General features: G+C 37.5%; 1 protein-coding gene across 9 annotated transcripts in view; it reads left to right on the forward strand.

The window, feature by feature from the left end:
* The window catches only part of CAMK2D (calcium/calmodulin dependent protein kinase II delta), a 319,598-nt gene that overhangs the window by 286,843 nt on the left and 6,093 nt on the right, over positions 1–26,662 (forward strand). For all 9 annotated transcript variants that reach the window (XM_052641898.1, XM_052641904.1, XM_052641900.1 and 6 more), the window contains 2 exons: positions 21,965–22,040; positions 25,589–25,683. In XM_052641898.1, the coding sequence (XP_052497858.1) occupies positions 21,965–22,040; positions 25,589–25,683 (171 nt within the window). The remainder of the gene's footprint in view (positions 1–21,964; positions 22,041–25,588; positions 25,684–26,662) is intronic.

Genomic DNA, 26,662 nt, shown 5'->3' on the forward strand with positions numbered 1-26,662 from the left:
ACTTGGCGTTGCTTTACAGCTCTTGTTTGTAAAAAGCTTCTGGTCCTGTGTTTTCTTTCTCCAACACTACAACTTGACTTCCCAATGTTGACCTTGTGAGCAACTTCCTAATTTTGCCCTGGATTCAAAAACCAAATATTATCTCTAATGCTGTGTCAATGAACTGAGTGTAATGGAGAGAGATTAATAGTTTAAAAACAAATGAGCGTCTTAATGAAGCATATTTATTGCCATAGAAGCACTGTGATAATAACACACAATATACTTTAAAGAAGTATAGAATTTTTGATGTTTTCAAAATATGATCTTTTAGGTCCGAAATTACTGAAATACTCATTCCATTTTGAATATATTTCTACCAGCTCATGAGTTAATTACTTTCCAGTGTTATCAAACAGCTGGCAGCAGCAGCCCTTGATGAGTAAGGGGCAGTGCTGACAATGCTGCTTTCCGTGGCTGTGGGCGTACCTAAGGCCTGTGATACGGAGCAGTGGCCCTTTCAACTGTGTGTACGTGTCAAGACTTATCCTGTGGTTTGTGACCGTCACCCCAGTGTCCTGGGCCTGTCCTTGTGTGCTGCAGTGCCTCTCCACCTCCTAGCCTGCACAGCACCATTGCTCAGAGCCAGCTACTTCCTCCTAATAGGTGTGCTACAGTTTGGTCCACCTGCTGCTCTTTCCCTCAGTGCCAGAGCTGTGCGGCGCCTGTCGACACTGAGCTCCTCTGCGCCAGTACGTGCTCTCTGTCACTCATCCTGCTTCCAGCATCTCACTTCAGCTCACCGTTCAGCAGCTGCCTGGATCTCTTGCTGCATTTCGTCTTTGTTACAGCTGTAGGCCAGTGGAGCTCTGTACTACAAGCAGAAATGTATTGTGGTATGTGGAGACTTCAGGCTTGTTTTTCCTCTTTTTCCTTTTGCTGACAAGTGAGTGATGCTGCATAGAATCACAGGTCGTGAAGCTGCGTAGAATGTTTGCATAAGGCCAGTTTAAAGCACAGGAGCTGACACCCTTATCTCTTGAGTGGGGCCTGGAATGTGATGACACCTGGATGTCATGGTATCAGCTAATCCACAGAATCACTTGACTGCTGAGATGTTTGTGTGTGTCTTTTGTAAATCCGGGCATGAGTAGACAGTGTGATGACTGCATAGTCAGATTCAACTGTTTAGTGCAGATCATGGCTTCTGTGTAGGCTTTCCTGGGGCAGAGGCCCTCTTGGTGCCAGTCTCCTTCCCATCCTTATGAAGCCTGTAACTCAATACTTGCTTTCCATGCATTCAAAAGAATCTGCAAATCAAGCGACTCCTGGATATTTTATTTAAAGACTTTGGATAATTATGCTGTTCCATTAGGTTGAAAGTATCTTAGAAGACCTGTAGTGTATGTGTGTGTTAGTTGCTCAGTTGTGTCAAACTCTTTGCAACCCCATGGACTGTAGCCTGCCAGGCTCTTCTTTCCATGGGATTTCCCAGGCAAAAATACTGGAGTGGGTTGCCATTCCCTTCTCCAGGGGATCTTCCTGACCCAGAGATTCAACCTGAGTCTCCTGCATTACAGGCAGATTCTTTAACATCTGAGCCACCAGGGAAGCCCAGAACGGTGTATTAGTAACTCCTTTTAGGTTTCTAATCCGAACTTTGATTTTTAAAACGATTTGGTAAGAAAAATTTCTGTTTGCAAATTGTGTGTCTACCTGTTTATCTTTTATATCAGGATCAGTAACTTACAGGACTGATGCAGAATTCATTCCACTCTACCACCAATGTAAAATTATTTCATTTTCTCTTTGTTTCTTTTCCACATTCCGTTTTTTTACCCTCTGTACTCAGTCTACTTTTGTGTTTTTCTTTACTCTTTTGCTTTCTGTGAGATTTGAATCTTAAATTTGTCAGTGATAGCCTCAGGCTTGTTTAGCCCTGCTGACAAAATTGTATGGGGTCAAAAGTGAAGTGAAGGCGCTCAGTCACGTCCGACTCTTTGCAACCCTGTGGACTGTAGCCCAACAGGCTCCTCAGGCCATGGGATTCTCCAGGCAAGAATACTGGAGTGGGTTGCCATTTCCTTCTCCAGGGGATCTTCCCGACCCAAGGATCGAACCCAGGTCTCCCGCATTGCATGCAGACGCTTTAACCTCTGAGCCACAAAAGCTCTTGCCAAACCCAGCTTAAAACAAAGTCTGAAATCAAATCAAAACAAATGAAACCAACCAATAAAAACATGTAGCTACTAATTTTATCATTAGAAAAGCATAAGCTCATTCTATAGTAATACCTTTTCTCAGTTCAAAGTTTCTTTAAATGGCTTTACTTAGCAAGTCTGTAAATATTTGTCTGCACTTTTAGAAAACTAGGAAATAATAGGAGGTAATCAACTCAGTTTATATAATCAAAATTTTAGTGATCAATCAGTTTTAAGTATCTAATTTACATTATAATACAGCTGCATATATTGATTGTAAACTTTTTGTGTTATCTATTTTTCCCATTACCTGCTAAAAATTTAATAAGCTGCTAAAGTTAACATGTACAAGTTCTCAAGTATCTTATTACTCCCCTCTGGCTCCTTATCTTTTCAGATAATAACTTAATCACTTTCTTCAACTGATATAAAAAACACCAGAAAAGATCTGATTTTTGCTGGAATTCGCCAGTGTAGAACCTGGAGTCTACACTCTGTTTCTAGTTCCAGCTTTTATGCAACTTGCATTAAACAAGTTGCATAACTCCTCTGTGGCTCTGGTTTCCCCAAGTTACAGAATTTGGATGATGAAATCAATAATACAGAATTGCACTTTTTTTTCCTATACCACTTTAATGCAGTACTAGTAAGGTCCATATTTTTAAAGATTTTCAGTTATACATTATAAAATAATATATAGTAAAGTAATATATGTTAATAATATAAACTGTTGAGAATAATTATAGAGAGACACTTAATTCAAAGTTGGATTAAATCACTGGGCTCACAGGAATAAATCACTGTAGTTTTAGGGAATGTTATTAAAATGGGAAAAAAATTGTCTACTGACCTGTATATCCAAAGGTATTATAGTACTAATGGACTATAAAATTAGTACTTTAATTAAATTCCAGTAAGAATTATTATTGGGGGTGTATTTCATGTTTTTAAAATACCTACTAGGTAAAATTACTTAATATCTAAAATTATTATTTGACTTATGCATTTCTATACAGAATTTAAATAATATTTTTAACTATAAGCTTTATAATTCTGAAGTTATTTATTAGAATAAAATAATTGCTTTAGTAAAATAATCACTTTAGAGTCTTTTGCTGAGTTTGTATTATTCTCTACTAATTAAACATATCTAGAAATTATGTGATGAGATGGCTGGATGGCATCACTGACTCGATGGACGTGAGTCTGAGTGAACTCTGGGAGTTGGTGATGGACAGGGAGGCCTGGCGTGCTGCGATTCATGGGGTCGCAAAGAGTCGGACACGACTGAGCGACTGAACTGAGCTGAACTGAACTGAGAAATTATGTGAAAGTATATGTTTATATTCTTTAGTGATTCTTCTTGTCAATGAAATGGCCTTTTTTAATTTTTTTTTTTTAGTATGGATTTCTGCAAAAATAATTCCTTCAATTTTTTTCAGGAGAAACCAGTTCTAAAGTGGTCAAAGAAACAAATCTCAGTCCTATGCATTTTTAATCCATTCCACCAGCTTATAAATCCTTCAATTTCAGACCAGTATATTAAATGGAGAATATTACAGGAGAAGCAGAGAAAGCATTACTGAATGAAGATGCTTTATAGAGCAGACTGTCTAGAAGTAAATGGTTTTTATTTATTTGTATTTTGGAATAGTACTTTCATTATTTAATTTAGTACAATAAATACACCACATTTACAGTATAAGGTGCACTAAGGAGGCACTAGTCACACTTCTTGCCCTCATGAGCAGGCCTAGAACAGATAAAGATGATTCTGCTGCTAGGTTGCTTCAGTCGTGTCCGACTCTGTGCGACGCCAGAGACGGCAGCCCACCAGGCTCCCCCGTCCCCGGGATTCTCCAGGCAAGAACACTGGAGTGGGTTGCCATTTCCTTCTCCAATGCATGAAAGTGAAAAGTGAAAGTGAAGTCGCTCAGTCGCGTCCGACTCTTAGCGACCCCATGGACTGAAGCCCACCAGGCTCCTCCATCCATGGGATTTTCCAGGCAGGAGTACTGGAGTGGGGTGCCATTGCCTTCTCCTGCATGATAATATATTTTCTTTGTTTTGGGCTTGTATCCAGATAACTCTGGATAACTCCAGAAACAAGGAATAATATGTTCATTGAAAAATAAACATAAGGACATAGCTAAAATAGTCATATGTGAGGAAGTACAGAAAATTTCAGTTGCATGTAACACATGTGATTCCTAACAAAATATTTCAAAAATTTGGATTCATGTAGTTTTTTTTTTTAAAAGATCATTGAACACCTACTATGTACTGGATATGACAGACTAGGCTGAGACTAAAAGAAGGCTTACCCTTTGCCTCAAGGAGTTATCAGTCATCTAGTACATTGTTTTGTTTTTGTTTTGGCTCCATCCCTTCATTCAGACTTAAATTGAAGAAAGTAGGGAAAACTGCTAGACCATTCAGGTATGACCTAAATCAAATCCCTTATGATTATACAGTGGAAGTGAGAAATAGATTTAAGGGCCTAGATCTGATAGATGGAGTGCCTGATGAACTATGGAATGAGGTTCGTGACATTGTACAGGAGACAGGGATCAAGACCATCCCCATGGAAAAGAAAAGCAAAATAGCTGTCTGGGGAGGCCTTACAAATAGCTGTGAAAAGAAGAGAAGCGAAAAGCAAAGGAGAAAAGGAAAGATATAAGCATCTGAATGCAGAGTTCCAAAGAATAGCAAAAAGAGATAAGAAAGCCTTCTTCAGTGATCAATGCAAAGAAGTCGAGGAAAACAACAGATTGGGAAAGACTAGAGATCTCTTCAAGAAAATTAGAGATACCAAGGGAATATTTCATGCAAAGATGGGCTCGATAAAGGACAGAAATGGTCTGGACCTAACAGAAGCAGAAGATATTAAGAAGAGATGGCAAGAATACACAGAAGAACTGTACAAAAAGGATCTTCACGACCCAGATAATCACAATGGTGTGATCACTCATCTAGAACCAGACATCTTGGAATGTGAAGTCAAGTGGGCCTTAGAAAGCATCACTACGAACAAAGCTAGTGGAGGTGATGGAATTCCAGCTGAGCTATTTCAAATCCTGAAAGATGATGCTGTGAAAGTGCTGCACTCAATATGCCAGCAAGTTTGGAAAACTCAGCAGTGTCCACAGGACTGGAAAAGGTTAGTTTTCATTCTAATCCCAAAGAAAGGCAATGTCAAAGAATGTTCAAACTACCGCACAATTGCACTCATCTCACATGCTAGTAAAGTAATGTTCAAAATTCTCCAAGCTAGGCTTCAGCAATACATGAACCATGAACTTCCTGATGTTCAAGCTGGTTTTAGAAAAGGCAGAGGAACCAGAGATCAAATTGCCAACATCCGATGGAACATGGAAAAAGCAAGAGAGTTCCAGAAAAACATCTATTTCTGCTTTATTGACTATGCCAAAGCCTTTGACTGTGCAGATCACAATAAACTGTGAAAAATTCTGAAAGAGATGGGAATACCAGACCACCTGACCTGCCTCTTGAGAAACCTGTATGCAGGCCAGGAAGCAACAGTTAGAACTGGACATGAAACAACACAAAGAGGGAAAGGAGTCCGTCAAGGCTGTATATTATCACCCTGCTTATTTAACTTCTATGCAGAGTACATCATGAGAAACGCTGGACTAGAAGAAACACAAGCTGGACTCAAGATTGCTGGGAGAAATATCAATATCCTCAGATATGCAGATGACACCACCCTTAGGGCAGAAAGTGAAGAGGAACTAAAAAGCCTCTTGATGAAAGTAAAAGAAGAAAGTGAAAAAGTTGGCTTAAAGCTCAACATTCAGAAAACGAAGATCATGGCATCTGGTCCCATCACTCCATGGGAAATAGATGGGGAAACTTTTGAAACAGTGTCAGACTTTATTTTATTTGGCTCCAAAATCACTGCAGATGGTGATTGCAGCCATGAAATTAAAAGACGCTTACTCCTTGGAAGAAAAGTTATGACCAACCTAGATACTATATTCAAAAGCAGAGACATTACTTTGCCAACTAAGGTCCGGCTAGTCAAGGCTATGGCTTTTCCAGTAGTCACGTATGGACATGAGAGTTGGACTATGAAGAAGGCTGAGCACCGAAAAATTTATGCTTTTGAACTGTGGTGTTGGAGAAGACTCTTGAGAGTCCCTTGGACTGCAAGGAGATCCAACCAGTCCATTCTGAAGGAGATCAACCCTGGGATTTCTTTGGAAGGAATGATGCTAAAGCTGAAACTCCAGTACTTTGGCCACCTCATGCGAAGAGTTGACTCATTGGAAAAGACTCTGATGCTGGGAGGGATTAGGGGCAGGAGGAGAAGGGGACAACAGAGGATGAAATGGCTGGATGGCATCACTGACTCGATGGACGCGAGTCTGAGTGAACTCTGGGAGATGGTGATGGACAGGGAGGCCTGGCGTGCTGCGATTCATGGGGTTGCAAAGAGTCAGACACGACTGAGTGACTGAAATGAACTGAACTGAACTGAGTACATTGTTTAATGAAATCATATCTGCAAATGTATTTCCCTAATGAATGGCTGTTTTGCATTCAAATTTTATTCTGTTAAAGAATATTTCTTCCAAGATACATGAATAAGATGTTTGTCCTTAACTCTTAGTGAATTAGGTAGTCTGTCTTTATTTCTTTTGATATTTAATAGTGTGACATTTTTCCATTGGTCAGTGTTGTTAAGTTTGCCAGTACATCATATGAAAAGTAGCATCATATTTAGTAGAAAAAGACAGTTTTACTTATAGGTATTGGTGGATTTTTTGGTCTCCTCAGTTTTGCTTTTACACCTGGTCTATCATATCAGCAAATCCTGTTGGTTTGGCAATCAGTCAATCCTATAGATTTTCCTATTTGTCAAATCAGTATACACTCAGTTCTTTTTTTTTTTTTAATTGACTACTGCTCACTAGATCTGTTTCCATCATCCTGGTCCACAAAAGCATCAACATCATTTGCCTGCCTTATTGACATGACTTCTTAGCCATTCAGCCTGTTTTGGTATTACCTTCCTGTGGTCAGTTCACAAGATAGTAGTCAAAGAGATGCTTTTACAGTATGTCAGATCATGTCTTGTTTCTGGTTTGTATTCTCTAGTGGCTACTAATGCAATTAGAGTGGATTATGGGACGCTCAGAGATCAGGACCTCTTCCAGTCATACCTCTGTTTACTATCTGACTTCATCTCCTATTATGTCTCAGGAACACTATCCCGACACATAGCAAACAGGTTGCTGCCTCAGGGCCTTTGCACTTGCCATTTCCTGCCTGATATGTCCTGATATAGATTCCATGTGCTTGCTGCTGCTTCTCTTTTTTAAGTTTCTGATCAAATGTTACATCCTCTCAGATCTTCCTGCTGCTGCTGCTGCTGCTAAGTCACTTCAGTCATGTCCGACTCTGTGCGACCCCATAGATGGCAGCCCACCGGGCTCCCCCATCCCTGGGATTCTCTAGGCAAGAATCCTGGAGTAGGTTGCCGTTTCCTTCTCCAATGCATGAAAGTGAAAAGTCAAAGTGAAGTTGCTCAGTTGTGTCTGACTCTTCGCGACCCCATCGACTGCAGCCTACCAGGCTCCTCTGTCCATGGGATTTTCCAGGCAAGAGTACTGGAGTGGGGTGCCATTGCCTTCTCCACTCAGATCTTCGTGAAAGTGAAGTGCTCAGTCATGTCCGATTCTTTGCGACCCGTGGACTGTAGCCCACCAAGCTCCTCCATCCATGGGATTCTCCAGGCAAGAATACTGGAGTGGGTTGCTATTTCCTTCTCCAGATCTTCCTAGATGACCTTAATTTTAAACTGCTACCCTCCAAATCCAGTGTTCCTATTCTCCTTCTCTGCTTTCCTCCTTTCCTAGATATATTATTATCTGGCTCTTTTCCCCTCAGTTCAGTTCAGTTCAGTCACTCAGTCGTGTCCAACTCTTTGCGACCCCATGAATCGCAGCACGCCAGGCCTCCCTGTCCATCACCATCTCCCAGAGTTCACTCAAACTCACATTCATCGAGTCAGTGATGCCATCCAGCCATCTCATCCTCTGTCATCCCCTTCTCCTGCCCCCAACCCCTCCCAGCATCAGAGTCTTTTCCAATGAGTCAACTCTTCACATGAGGTGGCCAAATATTGGAGTTTCAGCTTCAACATCAGTCCTTTCAATGAACACCCAGGACTGGTCTCCTTTAGGATGGACTGGTTGGATCTCTTTGCAGTCCAAGGGACTCTCAAGAGTCTTCTCCAACACCACAGTTCAAAAGGATCGATTCTTCAGTGGTCAGCTTTATCATCCAACTCGCACATCCATATGTGACCACTGGGAAAACCATAGCCTTGACTAAACCAACTTTGTTGGCAAAGTAGTATCTCTGCTTTTTAATATGCTGTCTAGGTTGGTCATAACTTTCCTTCCAAGGAGTAAGTGTCTTTTAATTTCATGGCTGCAGTCACCATCTGCAGTGATTTTGGAGCCCCCCAAAAATAAAGTCAGCCACTGTTTCCGCTGTTTCCCTGTCTATTTACCATGAAGTGATGGGACTAGATGCCATGATCTTTGTTTTCTGAATGTTGAGCTTTAAGCCAACTTTTTCACTCTCCTCTTTCACACTCATCAAGAGGCTCTTTAGTTCTTCACTTTCTGCCGTAAGGGTGGAGTCATCTGCATATCTGAGGTTATTGATAGTAGGAATAATAAGTATTTAATTGAAGGAGGATGGAAACATGATGGACAACCGACTATGCCATGTCCTAGTAGCCACTAAAAGGCTAGAATTCTCTGTAAGTTATGATCACGTCCCAACTTTATTTCCATAGACTTTTGTCTACATGTTCCCTGCCTCTGCCCCATAATTTAGGAACTAAAAATATAGAAAATGAAAATTGAAAAAGTAAGTTACAGGATCCTCTTTCCTGTTTGGATGGAGCAGGTGTTTTGGTGTCAAATATAGTAGGGTTGAAATACAGCCCAGCCCTTTATCAGCTAAGCAATCCAGCTGCCCATGTAAACCTCTTTGAGTCACACTGTGTACAGTGGTGATAATGATGTCTCAGTACTTAACCATTTTTTACCTTCAAAAGTGCTAATTTCATATGTTTCAGACCTAACAATGATAACAATATCAAAACATGGTCATGTTGACTAGAGCAGAAATTTGTTAAATGCCTCACCCATGATAGCAAAATTAATTACATTATTTCTGGCCATTCTTTCCTGTGAATACATGAAATAAACACAGAAGTTCACTATTAAAAGCATCTGTAAATCTAAAGGGATCTGTGTTTTTTATTGTAGTTTCAGTGTTTCTATATTGTAAGCCATTTATTTTCATAAGTGGGTAAACATCTGTAAATTTTAAGACCCACAATATAGAATCCAGCCAGTCTATATATATAAGCAAACATAGAAGCTGCCCAAGTATAGAAAATAAATTCACTTTTGGGTTGAAACAAAAGCCAATATTTTTAAAAAGCTTTTATGAAGGTAACAGTATTAACTTGTCATGACTTTTACACAGATTATTTTAATTCACCATTTTTTCCCTCGATGATACCATATAGTAGGCACTTAACAAGTTAATGAATTAATTATGAGGTTTTTAGATTAAGTTACATTTGTGTTAAACTCTTAAAAATTTTGAGAGACATATTCTGTTTTTAATTAAACAGGATACTTTAAGTAATGACTCCGTCTTCCCTCATTTAAACTGATTATTCTATCCCTGAACGTTTTCAGGTGTTTTGAAAAATTGGCTTATCCTGAGTATGTCTTGATTATCCCTGATGAGAATAAAAGATAAGTATGTAGACTGATTGTTTTTGACAAAAGTAAAATACATTTTAAAAGGAGCCTGCCTATGCCAAATTACTTCTCAAGCAAACTCTCTCGAGAACTGTAACATAAAATATCCCTCTTAGAGACTGATCACCCAAGTCATTGATTCCTCAGAGAGACGCAAACCATCATGACAGAAGTTAACAGCTTAAGTGTAGAAGATCTGTTATTTGTTGGTTCTTGAAATAATTCATTACAGGATTGTTGGGGTCTTTGTTAACATCACTACATGTGGTTATTTACACTGTATCTGAAGCAAAGCACAGATGGCAAATGTTAGCAGAGAATTTTAGATTTATGGGCAAGTTTGAGTAATAGTCAAAAACCCATCATCACTGTGTGTTTTCAAATTTTGAAAGAAAGAAATTCTGCTCCAAAATGTCATTTGTTTTCAGTTTGAACTTGAAAATGTTTTCAGCTGGGGAAAATAACTTGCTGTGGTGATAGCTATTTTGCGTATTTTTACTCTCCAGTTAGCCTACTTTACTAAGAATTACAGTATTCTAACCAAATATTGTATTATATAGAGTTAAGGTGAAAAAATGTAAAGATATTGCTAAAGAATTACCTCTGAAAAGATTAACAGTCTTCAATGACAGAAAAGATAGCTTACTTCAAAGAGACTCCTATAATTTTTTTTAGAGGTTTTGTGACCAGTGTAGTAACAGTGTGAGCATATGAGACTGTGTTTTTAAATCTCTCTTCAAGAAATAGAAGCTCTTCATTTATAATCTTTATAAGTTAAAAAAAATAAAGCGACTAAGTTGGAACTTACTAATGCTAATTTTTAGTTGATTTTTAGTGGACGGAGTGTCGTTTCTTTACAATGTTCTGTTAGTCCCTACTGTACAGCGTATGTATATATCCCCCTTTTCTCTGGCTTTCCTTCCCATGTAGGTCACCACAGCGCTCTGAATAGAGTTCCCTGAGCTGTACAATGGATTCTCTTTAGTTATCTATTTTATACATAGTATTAATTGTGCATATATGTCAATCCCAATCTCCCAGTTCATCCCACTCCTCACTTCCCCCTTGGTATCCATACATTTGTTCTCTGTGTCTGTGTCTCTATTTGTTTTGCAAATAAGATCATCTATACCATGTTTCTAGATTTCACTGTGCTTAGTCCCTCAGTTATGTCTCCTTGCAGCCCCATGGACCTTAGCCACATAGATGCGTTATAATAAACAATACTTGTTTTTCTTTTTCTGACTCACTTCACTCTATGACTGTCTCTAGATCCATGTACATTTCTGCAAATGTTTTGTTCCTTTTTATGGCTGAGTAATATTCCGTTGTGTATATGTATGACATCTTTATTCATTCTTCTGCTGATGGACATTTAGGTTGCTTCCATGTCCTGGCTATTGTCAATAGTGCTGCAGTGAACATTGGGTTTCATGTGTCTTTTTGAATTATGGTTTTCTTTGGGTATATGCCCAGTAGTGTGGTTGCTGGGTCATATGGTAATTCTATTTTTAGTTTTTCAGGAACCTCCATACTGTTCTCCATAGTGACTGTATCAATTTACATTCCCACCAACAGTGCAGGAGGGTTCCCTTTTCTCCATACCCTCTCCAGCATTTATTGTTTGTAGATTTTTTTAATGGTGGTCATTCTGAGGGGTGAAGTGATACTTTATGGTAGTTTTGATTAGCATTTCTCTAATAATTAGTGATCTTTAGACATCTTTTCATGTGTTGTTGGCTGTCTTTATGTCTTCTTTGGAGAAATGTCTACTTAGGTCTTCTATCTATTTTTTGATTGGGTTGTTTGTTTGTTTTATTGAGCTGCATGACCCATTTGTATATTTTGGAGATTAGTCCTTTGTCAGGTGCTTTATTTGCAAATATTATCTCCTGTTCTGAGGGTTATCTTTTTATCTTGTTTATGGTTTCCTTTGCTGTGCAAAAGCTTTTAAGTTTTATTAGGTCTTGCTGTTAGTTTTTATTTTTATTTTCATTACTCTAGAAGTGGGTCAAAAGAGATCCTGCTGTGATTTATGTCAAAGAATGTTCTGCCTATGTTTTCCTCTAAGAATTTTATAATGTCTGGCCCTACATTCACTTCCTTAATACATTTTGAATTTATTTTTGTGTATGTTATTAGGGAGTGTTCTAATTTCATTCTTTTACATATCACTGTTCAGTTTTCCTAGCACCACTTATTAAAGAGGCTGTCTTTTCTCCATTGTATGTGCTTGCCTCCTTTGTCATAGATTAGGTGGCCATAGGTGCCTGAATTTATCTCTGAGCTTTATATCCTGGTCCAATGGTCTACATTTTTGTTTTTGTGCCAATATCATACTGTCTTTATTAATGCTATTTAAATATATGAATAGTTAATAAAGATGAAATGTGCTTTTTGTTATGGAGGATAAAACAAATAAAACATTTGTTTGGGATAAATATTCAAGACCCTGTATCTGAGTATTAAGGTCCTTAGAGTCTAAAATTCTAGTACAACTTGAATTTTCTAACATGAGCATGCTGTGAACTATTGAAGAATTTCCTCTTTGATGGTTTGTGACATGTTGTATATAATCTGTCTTTGCAAGTGCTAAAGATAACCTTTATAGGCATTCCCAGTGGTCTCCCCCCCTGGAATTTCCAAGTTTATATTTGTGGACTGTTAATTATTCATCAAATAACCTAAATGGTGTCTTTGATGAATGTTCTTTTTTTAATCCAACAAATAAAGAAAAAACAGTATTTCATATTCACAAATATGTATTTACTATAAATTACATCTTCAGTTCAGTCACTCAGTTGGTCCGACTCTTTGCGACCACATGAATTGCAGCACGCCAGGCCTCCCTATCCATCACCAACTCCCGGAGTTCACTCAGACTCACATCCATCAAGTCAGTGATGCCATCCAGCCATCTCATCCTCAGTCGTCCCCTTCTCCTCCTGCCCCCAATCCCTCCCAGCATCAGAGTCTTTTCCAATGAGTCAACTCTTCGCATGAGGTGGCCAAAGTACTGGAGTTTCAGCTTTAGCATCATTCCTTCCAAAGAAATCCCAGGGCTGATGTCCTTCAGAATGGACTGGTTGGATCTCCTTGCAGTCCAAGGGACTCTCAAGAGTCTTCTCCAACACCACAGTTCAAAAGCATCAATTATTCTTACCATCATTTAAATAAAACAGTCATATGTTGTTAGTTCAGAGATATATGAATCATAAATTTAATTCTTACTGTACTCACATTGATTAAAACAGTAATTTTACTGGTCCCATAAAATTTGACCATGATATTCCAATAAGTACTTGTTGACTAGATAAATAATGTATAACTTAAAAGCTGAGAGTTAATGTTTTGCTTGAGGACCTTACTGAGGACTGCAGCCTGGGAGGCAACCTCTCAGATAGTGCTGAGGAACTGCTCTCAAAAAGAAAGCAAGGAGGAAGGGTAGCTAGTTTTTGCTGGAAAAGTAAAACAAATGGGGTGGAACATCAAAAGATTACTACTAATCATACAAAAACCCAGACATCTGAAGTTGATGATTTTAGTGCTTTTCTCTGTGTGGGAAGATGCAGGAGTCTGAACTTGGTGAAATTCCCCTTTTGATATGCATCGTCATTATCTAGGGTCAGTGTTCTGGTGTTTTCCATCCTGCGTTCCCCTAAGGGGACATCATGAGGGGTGACTGCAGTGGCTGATGGCTTGATGGCAACAACAGTTACTCAACAGTACTTTACTGAAATGACAGGCAACATTTTGGGTCCACATATTTGAAATGAATTCTCTAAGCTGAATTTTGAGCAGAGTATCTCAGAGCTAAACTGGTAACATAGTCCAGTATGAGGTATCACTTTAGTAAAAAACCATTAGCCATGAGGACTCATTTAAGAACTTCCGGTCTGAAAGGCTGTTTTCACCCTCCCAAATTAAGTTTCGAAAAAATGTAGCAACCAACCATGGACATGACTCTTGGTCCTCAGAGTCTTATCACTGCTGTCTGTCAAATGCCCGGGGACTTCAGAAGAATTACAGGAACTCACATCATTTTGTGAATGTGTGTGTATGTGTTTGTGTGTGTGGTGAAAATGGGAAGTTATTTTCTCCCAAACCTAAGTATATCTTGCAAGTTGTGGTAAGCCATTATAAGTTTATCCAGACTGACCACAGCTGTGCCTTTTCAGTCTATGGTGTGGCATCTCAGAAGGCTATACAATTTTCAGATCATCAGTTAAGGCATGTAGGCACATATATTACATTGGGCCCTGGCCTTTGGATCTACAATGTCATTGACAAACTTATGTTTTTAATACAATTGACATATTAAGAGTCTATTATTTTCCCATAATTTTCCAAATTGAAAAAAATTGTTTAAATATGTTATTTGTTGCATAAACTTTTTTCATTAGTTGAAATTTACTGTTGATAATTTACTGTTGATTGTAGATGCTGTAGGTCTTTAAAAAAATGTATGGGTGGGACTGGGTTCTATGACATGTTTTGTGAATTGGCCTCTTTTCTTTCCACCACACTAGACATGATCTGCCCTTGCAATTCCCATTCATTGCTTCAGGAAGCATGAATTGGATAATGATAGACTTTGCAATGAAAGCTGCTGAAGATGAGAAATTTTTAGCAATAAAGTGTGGGATTACAATGACAGCAGATGCTGCTGAGTTTTCTTGGGTGGTAGTAAAATCTGCTGAGTTATCTTGTCAGTCTTGTCAAGGGAAATGGGTCAAAATGAGATGAATATTATTTTACACAAGAAAGTACAATGCTGTTCTTAAAGTATCTGTGTTATCTATACAGTGGTGATTGAGAAAACTGCTTAGTTCCAACTTCATTGAGGTACACTGGTGCAAGCAGTGCTGAAGTATGATTAGGAACTTGTGTGAACCTGGAAATACAGGGAACAGACCTTTAAAAAATATCATATGGAACTCAATAAATGTCACAGAGTAACATATTTTTTATAACTATAGTTAGCCTGTGCTGTGCCGTGTGCTAAGTCACTTCAGTCGTGTCCGACTCTTTGCGACCCCATGGACTGTGGTCCGCCAGGCTTCTCCATCCGTGGGATTCTCCAGGCAAGAATACTGGAGTGGGCTGCCATTCCCTCCTCCAGATCTTCCCAAGCCAGTGATCAAACCCAGGTCTCTCGCATTGCAGGTGGATTCTTTACTAGCTTAGTTCTTTCTCAAAAAAATCCAAAGGTAACCACACTTCAATTGATTTTGATAGATCTTTTTGTTTGGTTGGTTTTTATTTTTGTCTTTTGCAAAATGTAAAAAGAAGGTGGTTGTATAACACACAGGATTGTGTCTTACATTCCTCCTGCATTCTTGATGCATGGGAGCACTCAAGAATCTACCAATTAAATTATTCAGGAAGGTGTAGTTATAAATAAACTTGTCTAAGAATATAGTGAATTCTTTTTCACTGAACTCAGTGTTTGTGTGAACTAATTTTATACTTTTTATAAAAGAATAAGTTATTTAAAAGAAGATAAATTAATTATAAGCTAAGCAACAGCAGTAGAAATCATTGAAAAATACACCTATCCTCATGGCTGCACAGAATTTTAACCCTTCTCAGTATTTGACACTGCTGCATATTCATACTGAAGGACAGAGCATGTTGACCTTAACTTTTGACCTGTTTTGGCTAATATCATGTAAAATTGATTGGAGGGGTTAGTTGGAATCGTTATAGTTCCAAGATTTAGGGAAAGCTGTATTTCCTTCATGACAACACACCACCACCAAAAAAAAAAAAAAGAAAAAAAGAAAGGCTAGAAAGAACTTTCCACGTATTTAAAAATCCTCTCATTGTCTCTTTTATAAATCTGATTTTTTCTCTTGAGACAATAGTTTTGACTGTCACCTTATTTAGTTCTGCAGTGGAAGAAAGAAATACCTCTAGAGAATGCTTAATATTTCTCTTGTTATGCAAGTATATAAGCCTGATACTTAAAGAGTACAATTTTACTCTTCAATCTAAGCAGTTGACATGAATCTTCGAACCAGTCAACTCTTAACTGGAAGTGGTGTGACACCAATCTTATTAATACAACATCTTAATATTTAAAGTACCCAATGGTATTCATAATGTTGTCCTATTTCTAGCTTCTGGCAGAACTGTTACCCAGTTACTTAAGTGTGGATGCACTGAGTTTTTTCATATCAGCAGACATTCTATTTGGTCTCATACAGCTTCTTTAGACTCTGAAACGTGCACGTAAGCCATTTTTAATGAAAATCCTCATAAATACTTTACAAATACTTCAATCCTTTTTAAAAAGTAGTAAATAGTAATTTTTTTTCATCTTCAGATTCAGACTCATCTTAGGAATGACACAGCCATATTTTGTAACCCAAAGATATTGTCACAAACTTTTTAAAAAAAATCTAAACACACTTTTACTTACACCAAATGATTTCAGTGCCATACATTTCTGTTTTTAAATATTTGCTAATCATTTATTATCAGGCCATAGCAATGTAACAGGACTAATAGTACTTCTTCCCCAATTAACAATTTGTACTTTGAAACTAAGAGTAGTTTTTTATAGAGCAAAGTACATAGATGATTTGAATAATTTATTTTATCTTTTAAATCTTTTGGATCTCCAGCAATTAAAAGGCTGAAATATTGATGTTATTGAACAGGTGATTTTGGGGTAAGTGAGATACTTGAAAGCAATCTTGAATAGAAATTTGGTAATTTCCAGCTGTTATATTTGAATAAAATATTATAAATTATTAAACCAATCAACTCCAGAATCCTTGACTTTGATTTTAAAAGCCAAAATAATGGAAATTACTCTCCCAACTGTTAATAATCTATGAAACTAGTGAAATAAAAACAGTGACTAAGAAACAAGCTGTTAATTCCACAGGAAACTCCAAACATAGCTAAGTTGACAGGTACCTTTTTCGATAAAACTACCAAGGGCATGAGAATGATACTAATTTGTATATTTGCCTAAGATAATAACTATTCCAAATCATTATTTTTGTTAATGGCAGCATGGAAAAAGACAAACCATGGGAGATCCAATTTTTTTGAATTGGTGTAATAATTAACTACAACTCTGGCCCAGTAATTAAGTTGTCAGTCACCTTGCCAGAGAAAGTGCAAAGGCATTTAGGTGGTTCATTTAAGTTTATGACTTCAACATATTGAATTAGGCACTGTAGGCTGCAAAGGAACATAGATTAGTGAATTAAACAGCAGACAGCACCTCAGCCAAATAAAGTTCCAGTCCTGGCACAGCTTTTGAACTGACTGGATGACTTCAACAAGTCACTCAATCCCTGTGTCCTTCAAGTCTCTGGCAGGCAAGTACCCAGGAACTCTGTGAATGTAGACATAGTAGTTAAACAGAACAAATATTTGTTCAATTTATTATAGTTGATTTACAGTGTTGTGTTAATTTCTGTTGTACACCAAAGTGATTCAGTTATAATGTGTATACATTCTTTTTCCTGTTCCTTTCCATATAGTTTATCAGAGGATGTTGAATATAAGTTCCCTGTGTTATACAGTAGGACCTTGTTGTTTATCCATTCTATATATAATAGCTTGCATCTGTTAATCCCAAATTCCTAATCCACCCCTCCTGCACCCCTTGGCAACCACAGGTCTTTTCCCTGTGTCTGTGGGTCTGTTTCTGTGTCATAGGTAAGTTCGTTTGTGTCGTATTTTAGATTTCACACATAAATGATATCATATGGCTTTTGTCTTTCTGACTTCACTTTGTGCGATAATCTCCGGGTCCATCCATGTTGCTGCAGATGGCATGATTGTGTCCTTTTTGTGGCTGAGTAGTATTCCATTGTATGCTTGTACACATTGTGTGTGTATATCTATACATACACATATATGCACATGGGCTTCCCTGGTTTAGATTTTACAAGGTTTAATAGTCCCTCTTTAGTCATTTATTCTGGATAAGAAATGATGGTTGGTTGTACCAGAGTGATGAGGAGAAAAGAAGTGGATTAATGTGTAAGGCCTTTAAAAGGCAAACTCACTATGGCTTGAACTACTGGATTGGGAGAGGTAGGATGAGGGAATAAAAAATGATTCTCAGGTTTCTTTCTGGCTTGTGTAAATGGATGATGTTGCCATTCACCAGGATGAGGTCCCTGGAAGAGCAAATAGGTTTGTGGTGACAGAAATTCATATGCTCAGTTTAGGGTATGTTGGATTCAAGATGCATTTGAGATATCCAAATGGAGATTCCAAAGTAGGCGCTGACATACAGACCTAGAGGAACAGTCTAGAAGTAACGACCTGGGAGTCATGGGATACTCAGTGATTTAAAGTACTGGTATAGACAGAACTGTAGGGATAACAGTATATGGTAAGAGGGCCTCAGACCGTGCCTTTTGCAAGGAATTGAAACATTTAAAGTCCATGTGGCAAATGTGAGTGAGATGCTGTGATCAGATGATTGATAAGAAAAGATGGGAAAAGTGAAAAAAGAGTATTTCAAGATGGTGTATCGGAGTAATCAGCAAACTCTGTGGCTTTGGGCAGTACCTGTACTCTCAAATTCTTTGTTAACAAGAGGGGTAACATCTGTCTGCGTATCTCAGGGAACTGCCATGCTCAGATCTCATACTGCTTGAGAAATGTTGAAATCTATCAGTTATTTTATCATATAATCACTCTCAGTTCCCAGGGATGTTTGTTTTGTTTTCTTTTTGTTTGTTTTTTTTTTAATACTTGGACCATTCACACTCTTATCTTACTCTTCCAGGCTTCTTTAGAACAATAAAGAGCCAAAAAATATGAATTGGAACATGACGCTATTTGCAGTTCTTTTGCAGAATTGCATGGGATGTAATTGTACTCAGGATCTGGAATATTTCTCCCATTTGCTTTTCTCTCCTGCCTTTCCCCTAGGAACCTGGAAGTCTTCTTTAGGACCTGTGGGTATAGGCTTGAGCACCTCAATTCTATCAATAAAACTATTCGGTAATCAGTTCTCTGTGATTAAATGCTTAGCCACAAGGTAGAAGCCTCGGGTATTCAGGGAACACCTTACTGGTACATTCTTCCCTCCCCTTTAGAGTAGTTAGTGCCACATCCCGGATCTCCCCACTTGGACTTCCGTAGTGGCCATCGCTTACTCTCAGGGAGTGGGAGGGCTAGAGGAGAATTGCCCTTCCCAGAGAACGGAGGCACTGAGGCACTTCACCCAGTGAGCATCCCTCAGCCTCACTGTGGAGGAGAGGACACCTGGCTAGTACCAAACCCTCCAGCTTCCTCTAAGTCACTGTGGCAACCATTCCAACCACAACAGACTGCTATATACAAACGATTCATCCCCAGCCTCCTGCTTTCCTTTCAAGAGTCAGCTGTCATGTGCTGCCCTGACTCACTCGCCTTTGCTCCGGGGAAGTAAGCACTCTAGAAATTCCTGAGTTCCAGGCCCCTCCCAAGCCAAGAGCCTCACGTCGTTTTTATGGTGATGCAGCACAGAGGCATCCTGGCCGCCTCCCATCTGCCGTCCTGCCAGCCCCAGCACCACTGTTTCTGAACATAAGAACTAAGAAGGCAATTTGTGTCACTGTAATTATGCAGGATGAAGATTAAGCCAGTTGTAGGGATGCCAGCTGTTGAAGAACTAGTGAGTATTTGCACAGGAGTTCAGAGTGAGTCAAGGCCATGTATACCCCATGTTTCTAATACCATACTATGCTTGTGAAGGAATCCAGAGACTTTCAGAGAGTGACTCTGAACTTCTCACACTTTGTAATCTAACTTGGCCTAATGAAGCTCTTCAAAGGGCAGTAATCTTACTTCCGTTTTTTCCTTTTCTTTTTGTTCTAAAAAATTGACATTGTTTTCTAAACTATAGTTTTTACCAATTAGCCACTCAGTGTCTTAGGGAATCTATTAGTTTTAAATGAGGATTTAATACAAGGAGCAAGTTTTCATAGTCACATTTTCCTAATTTCATTTTCTGAGCTCTCCCACACCAGTGTCCTGTATATTCTGGAATCGGGTCAGCTGTCATGCCTTTTTGCCAGATGTTCACACTGTTGAGACCAGAGACAGATGAATCACTTATTGCCTAAATAAATTTAAGCTAAAATGTGCCTCTGGCACCATCCGTGTTATAGAATTATTCCCTGACACTATCTCTGTCAGTATGTTTTCATATTTATTTGGTGTATTACAGCTATTCATTCATCAAAAGAGCACGGGCAAGAATTTAAGTGTGTATAGGAACTAAGAAACTGTTATTTTTTTTCAATATAAATGAAATAACTGAGTATGGAATCTACCCTATATGGTGATTATTTTTTATACTATCAGCCTTGACATTGTTAATAACCATTTTATCAACAAACCATATTTTATAAGGTAGTCTCATATAGTCTCAATGAAGTCAAACTAGGTTTTACACAACATTTATTTTAAGTAAGGGATATTTAAACCTAGATAACCTGGAGTTTTGAAAGTGAGTATAAACATTTAAGTTTGTGGTTAAGAATGTACTTTAAAAAGATCAGATTCATTAAAAATGCAAACTGGTTGCCTTTAATCAATAAGAACTAAAGCCAGACTTCAGTTTTTTCTATGATGAACAGTAGCCTTATTACCTCACTATAATTTGATTTCAGCCTTGTGATAACTTGAAAAGAGGGACCAGGTGTATTGTGCCTAACTTCAGGCATACAAAATTGTTAATTAATGAATGAGTATTTTTCAAGCCAAAAAAAAAAAAAAAGAGAGTGGAAATAACTTTTTGTGATTACCCTGTTTATTTCCAGTGATTTAAGGAAGTACCACAATGTTCTTAAAACAAAATTCAATGAAATTTAATTTTTAAAATATTTCATGCTTTTATTTCGTTAGTAAAAGAATAATGTTCTGAAATCAGGAGAAGGTTTTCACCATCAGTTGACCAAATTCACAAACTTATTGAGCATCTCTTTTATTAAAGACATTGGATAAAGCTTTTTAGAGGATACAAAGAAATAACATGTTCTTTGCCCACAGGGAGCTTTTAATCTAACTAGGAAGACATTAGAGAGTCAACCAAGTTTAGTAACAATTTACAACAATAATTTAACTAAAGAAATTGTCATGGTATATAGTATATCCTTAATTGCCAAATAATACAAAGTAGGCTTTCCAAAAAGGAAAAGAACACTTGAGGCAGATGAAATGGGTGGAATTTGAGCCAAGTCAACTATTTTAACAATTTTACCAGTTGTGGGCTAGAAATAGAAGCAAATCATGTTTGATGTCAGTGTTGACAGCTATACAGGAATGCTTCTGGCTCCATCCATAGCATTAATTCATACATTGTTTTTCCAATTTACAGTTTACAGAAGGCCATTTATCTACATATGATGGCAATTACAGTGTTAGCATCCCCTTTCATAGAGTTAGTTGAGCTAAACAGTAAAATAATAATTTTATATAAGTTAAATGTCTCAATGCATTTCAGCAGTACTATGAAGAAAGACATATTAGTAATGTGATACTTTAAGACTCTTTAAATAACACAGTTGTTAATGGCAAGAGAAAAATGTTCATAAACTCAATCATGTTGAGATAAAGATGATAATAAAAACTAATTTGTAAAAAAAATACAGCCTTGACCTTCCAGGTGAATGTCATTTTTTTACAAAGGGGATGTAGTGGTGTTTGTCCAACGTGAACCTGCTTCCTCAGGAGTCCTGTTAAAGTTAGGCTGTGCGTCTGCAGGTCTGAAGCAGGGCCTGAGAACAGTTTCCTGCTGTTTCTGCCAGGCTCTCAGAACAAGGACCTAACATTGATCTGGGAGCTCCGGGCAGCAAGACTGTAGAGGGGAAAACACCACGATTTTGAGAGGGCTGTCTTAAATGGGTAGTACCCTGTTTGAGGAAAATAGCAGTATCATTAGAATAATCTTATATGGCTTCTACCCTTTATTCTCACCCAACTCTTTCTCTTTGCCTTTAGCACGAAAGCAAGAGATTATCAAAGTCACTGAACAACTGATCGAAGCTATCAACAATGGGGACTTTGAAGCTTACACGTGAGTAGAGGCACATTTGTTTTGCTTTCATGCATATGACTTAAGTGTTCTCTATATGAATGCATTCTTCAGTGTACCTGAACTCATGTATATTCAACCCAGGTTTGATACAGTAGCTTCATTTCAAGGTATAAATGACTTAAGTGCCCTAGGAGAGAAACAAGTGTATTTTAAATTGCAGAGCGAGAAGATTAGACTTCTGACAGGAAAACTGGGGATTTCTTTGTCAGAGCTCATCTCCATGTGAGAGAAGGCTTTCCAAGCAGAGCAGTCCATGAGGTTAAAAACACAAGAAACAGGAAAGCACAGAAAAAGTGCATCCGGGTTTAGGTGTGTTTTTCCTCACCTTTTGCAAAAGTGATGGGACAGAGAGAGGTCAGGAGGCAGCATCCAATACAGCTGGACTGTATCTTCATCTCTTTTAGGAGTCTGTCTCTTAAATAAAATGTTCTTTGAAGAAAGGGTTTTAATGTTAAATTTAAAGTATACTATAGGTATTAGAGGAAGTCACTTTGAGCAAATAAAAATAAAACTTTCAAATAAATAGGGCATGGAGGATTATCGTGCAAAGAATGTGGGTCTACAAGCTAGCTATTTGAGGGGAGATAAAAATCAGTTCTCAACTTTCCCTTTATACCATACTATAGGTCCTCTTGAATGAAAGGGTTAAATGTTAAAAAAAAAATGAGATTGCTCTCTGGTTGGAAAGGTATAAGTTTAAAAGCAGGGGACTCATACAAATGAGAAAGTAAAATGATTGGGCTACCTAGAGAAGAGAACTTACCTATTTTAATTTTTTAAAGCCAAAATAAAACTAACAAAAATTTGTAAAATGTACCTAAAATTAATATATATTGAAATGATAAGATTGGAAAATGGAGAAATAGGTAAAGGACCTGAGCTGACCATTAGCAAAAGAGGAAATATAAATGACAAACTAAATGAGACCATATTGATGCCCACTAATCAAGTGCAAAACTAAATGTAGGAGGTTCTCTGCCCGTCAGATGAGCAGGGACAAAACCCTTGCTGATCACAGAGGCCAGGACACCAGGGGCTTTCCCCACTGCCTGACAGGTATAATGGGGACACTTCCATGATGGTGGCAGCGGCTGGGGCTTGGGTCACAATTAGTTATTATATACCAGAAATTTTATAAAGGTCCAGGTTACTACTTTAACCCTGTATTTCTAGTTATAAAAATTTAACAGGGGCATGGATTTTGAATTTTAAACAGGGACAAAAATTGTGAACAAAAGATACTGCCTCTGGGAAATGAAATTATACGGTTTGTTTTTTTTTTGCTTCTTTCCAAGTTTTATATAATAAGATATTTTTTATCAGCTACAAATAAATAACCAAATATAAAGTATGGAAGACAGTAACTGAATATAAGAACTAAATTAATACCAGGACTCCCTCTTATAAATTTAATGTGTGTGAAAACACGAGCATATACATATATATTTGTGTGTGTGTATCAGTTCTTTAACATGACCTAGTAAGAGTACATTTAGAATGAAATAAATAGTAAGAAATGGAGTTTTTAAAATATTGTTTGTTGTTAGAAAATTAAACCATTGAATAGTTGTTAAAAGAGTTGTTTAGAATCCTGCACCATAGGACTAGCTCTCTTTTATTCTTTTGGTTGATATAACTTTGTTTGTTAGACCCATATGATTCATCAAACATAATACACTTGAAAAAAAATATGGCAATAGCTTTCCCCTGTGGAATGGTGGAGTTTGTCGGCCAGGCCAAAATGGCGAAATATAGCACTTGCTATATTCTCAGACACTTTTAAATAGGGTGTTTTAAATAATTCAGTTCCTCAGCTCACTAATTCCTTTTCCTACCTTCTGGCTTGATTTTGTATACTCAGGTCCAGTAGTTAACCCAGAGCACCTTCCATTTGGGGATGGTAGGATGTATTGGTAAAGCTGTCAGCTGGTCTTTAGAACACCTGTTTGGAGCACGCGCCCCCATGGGTCAAGGAGCAGTTTGTGACTCTTATTAATCCAAAGCCTGTGATAGGAGAGAGAGATACATACATTACTTACTTCCATAGAAAGAGAGAGAAAGAACACATTAACAGGTTTTCAACTATGTTGACTCAGTGGTTGGGTAAAAAGATCCATCATAGTACAGTGATCCTCAGATGATTTTGGTGCTGATAGAAAGTAGTAAAAATTTTGATTCACTAATGTTGACAGCCAAAAGTCTATTTATAGAGAATATAATAACCCCTGGCAGAAAACAAATCCCGTTACCATGGGAACACTGTTCTTGCCATTTTGCTTCTTAGAGACTACAGATATTTAACTTTGAGCTTTAATACCTGCCCACCAGGAAGTCTGAGGTGTTTAAAGTTCAAAATCTCTACCCACTCCCACCCTATCCGCACCTGAGGCTTTCTTTACCACAATGAATAAACCACTGTGATATTTTAAAGAGTATTTTCTAGTTTAAAAGTATTCTTTAAAAAAATCAGTTCCAAAATTCTATGAGCTGTACTTTTAAGAACCATAATGATCTTTTAAAAACTTGTATTCTTGTTAAAAACATTTTAACTTTTCATCTCCCACATGGGGAATTTCTGTAGGGAATTAGATGAAGCCTCACTAAATTAACGGTCCCAAATCCTTCAGTATGCATTCTTTTTTTCTAAGTTTGTGAACTACTAAATTCTTCAAATCCAGATTTTAGGTGCCTTCTCTGAGACGCCTACCCCTCCACGTACTTGGAAAACTCTTACTCCAGAAAGTACAACTCAAATGTTCTCTCTTACATCTTTCCTTTCTCACATATAATCTGGGTTTTGGGCACTTTGTGTTTATTTCCATTCCAGTATAAATTGTTGTGTTTGTTTCAAAGAATATTTGCTACATAGTAGGTATTTAACAAATTCTTTGTTGAATTTTTTCAAGAAAGCCCATTGGCTTATCTTTTTTCTTGAATCATAATTCTAGGATTAAAAAGTAAACTAATGTGCACTTGAATCTCTCAATTATAAAAGTTAATTAAGCTTGTATTTAAAGTTTAAGTCTTGAGGACATTGCCAGAAAATGTAAGGTGTGACACCTAACCTTCACATCAGTCTAAATGACTGACATGAATGTAGATAGCTTCAGATTATTCCAAAAATATTTCATTTCCAAGGCAAAGTTTATTTTATAGGACTTAGAGATTGACTCAGACTTGGAGAGCATTTCAAAAATAAACTTATAACAACTAGAAAACTAGGGAATTATAAAAACTGGGGAAGGCCTAGAGAACTCCCCTTGCAAATTAAAAATTAGAAATGTTTCAAAGGAAACTCCTAAAGCATTGTAGATCATCAGCTGCTGGAACTGGTTGTATTATCTTGCCCTTAGGCCAAATTCTTTTTTAGGGTTTTCTCTTCAACCCACCTGGGGAAGGCCTGTGATAGAAATTTTATGTTTGTAGTGTTTTTTAAGACTCCTTCCTTCAGTGACTGTTTGATAAATTAGAAATGGATATGTATGAAACAACAAAATACATTAACTCATTCTATTTTTTTCCTACAGAAAAATCTGCGACCCAGGCCTTACTGCTTTTGAACCCGAAGCTTTGGGTAATTTAGTGGAAGGGATGGACTTTCATCGATTCTACTTTGAAAATGGTACATTTACTTTAATATCATGCCTTTTCCATGCTTCTCTGAATTTCTCCAGAATTTCTAGATTCTTTGGCTCTTTCCTGCAATGAGCATTCTTACTTTAGTCCAGCATCCTACATCATAATTTTGTAATTTGAAATCAAGAAACCCAATAGCCGTAAGCTTTGGTATGTTTTCAAAAATACCTAATTTTATATAGAAAGTGATGGTGATTAAATACATCCCATAGAAGTCCCAGTAAATATGTAAGCTGTGAAGTAAGTTACCAAAAAGCATTTAATTATTTTAGGTTTTCAAAACATTGTTTATATGAAAAAATAAGAGAAACTACAGCATGCCAGAATGTTTGCCAAAGTGATTTCAAGAATGATAATCAGTGCTCATTGCCAAGGTGAAAATGTGTATTAAGATGAGTAATGAGGTAAATATTTGTTCAGATTACAAGAATTTTAATGGTATCAGATAAAATAGCTACATTTCAGAGAAAGTGATAAAAGAAACTCCTGCAGAAATCCTCAAGGTCACCAAAAAAAGTATAAAAGAGAAGTTCCTCTTATCCTGCTCCTAAAGACATTAGGTATGAGGTGTTTGCATGATGCAGGGAGTAAATTTACCTTTTGCAATGAAGTTTTTATGAATTAAAGAGGAATCATAGTAATGATTCAGATAATCAGGTTTACGTCCAGTAATTATAAGCATTGACAAGAATATTTGCGTTGGCATGCATTTTTACATTCAATGAATTTTTCTTATATGCACTAGATATTTGCAATGAAACAAAGATAATTATGTGGTAAACTAGCCTTAACGAAACTTCAATAAATGTTTTCATGTTCTCTGTTTCGTGCTGTGATGGATAGCATGTCCTAATGTTTCCTTCAGTAGGCTGTAGCTTGATACCACCTGATCTGTAGTAAAAGAATAATGAACCCATTAATATTGTACCCTACCTCAACATAACACTGCACTTCATTACTCTCCA

This window comes from Budorcas taxicolor, chromosome 6 (assembly GCF_023091745.1).
Source record: "Budorcas taxicolor isolate Tak-1 chromosome 6, Takin1.1, whole genome shotgun sequence".
In the NCBI taxonomy this organism is placed as follows: Eukaryota; Metazoa; Chordata; class Mammalia; order Artiodactyla; family Bovidae; genus Budorcas; species Budorcas taxicolor.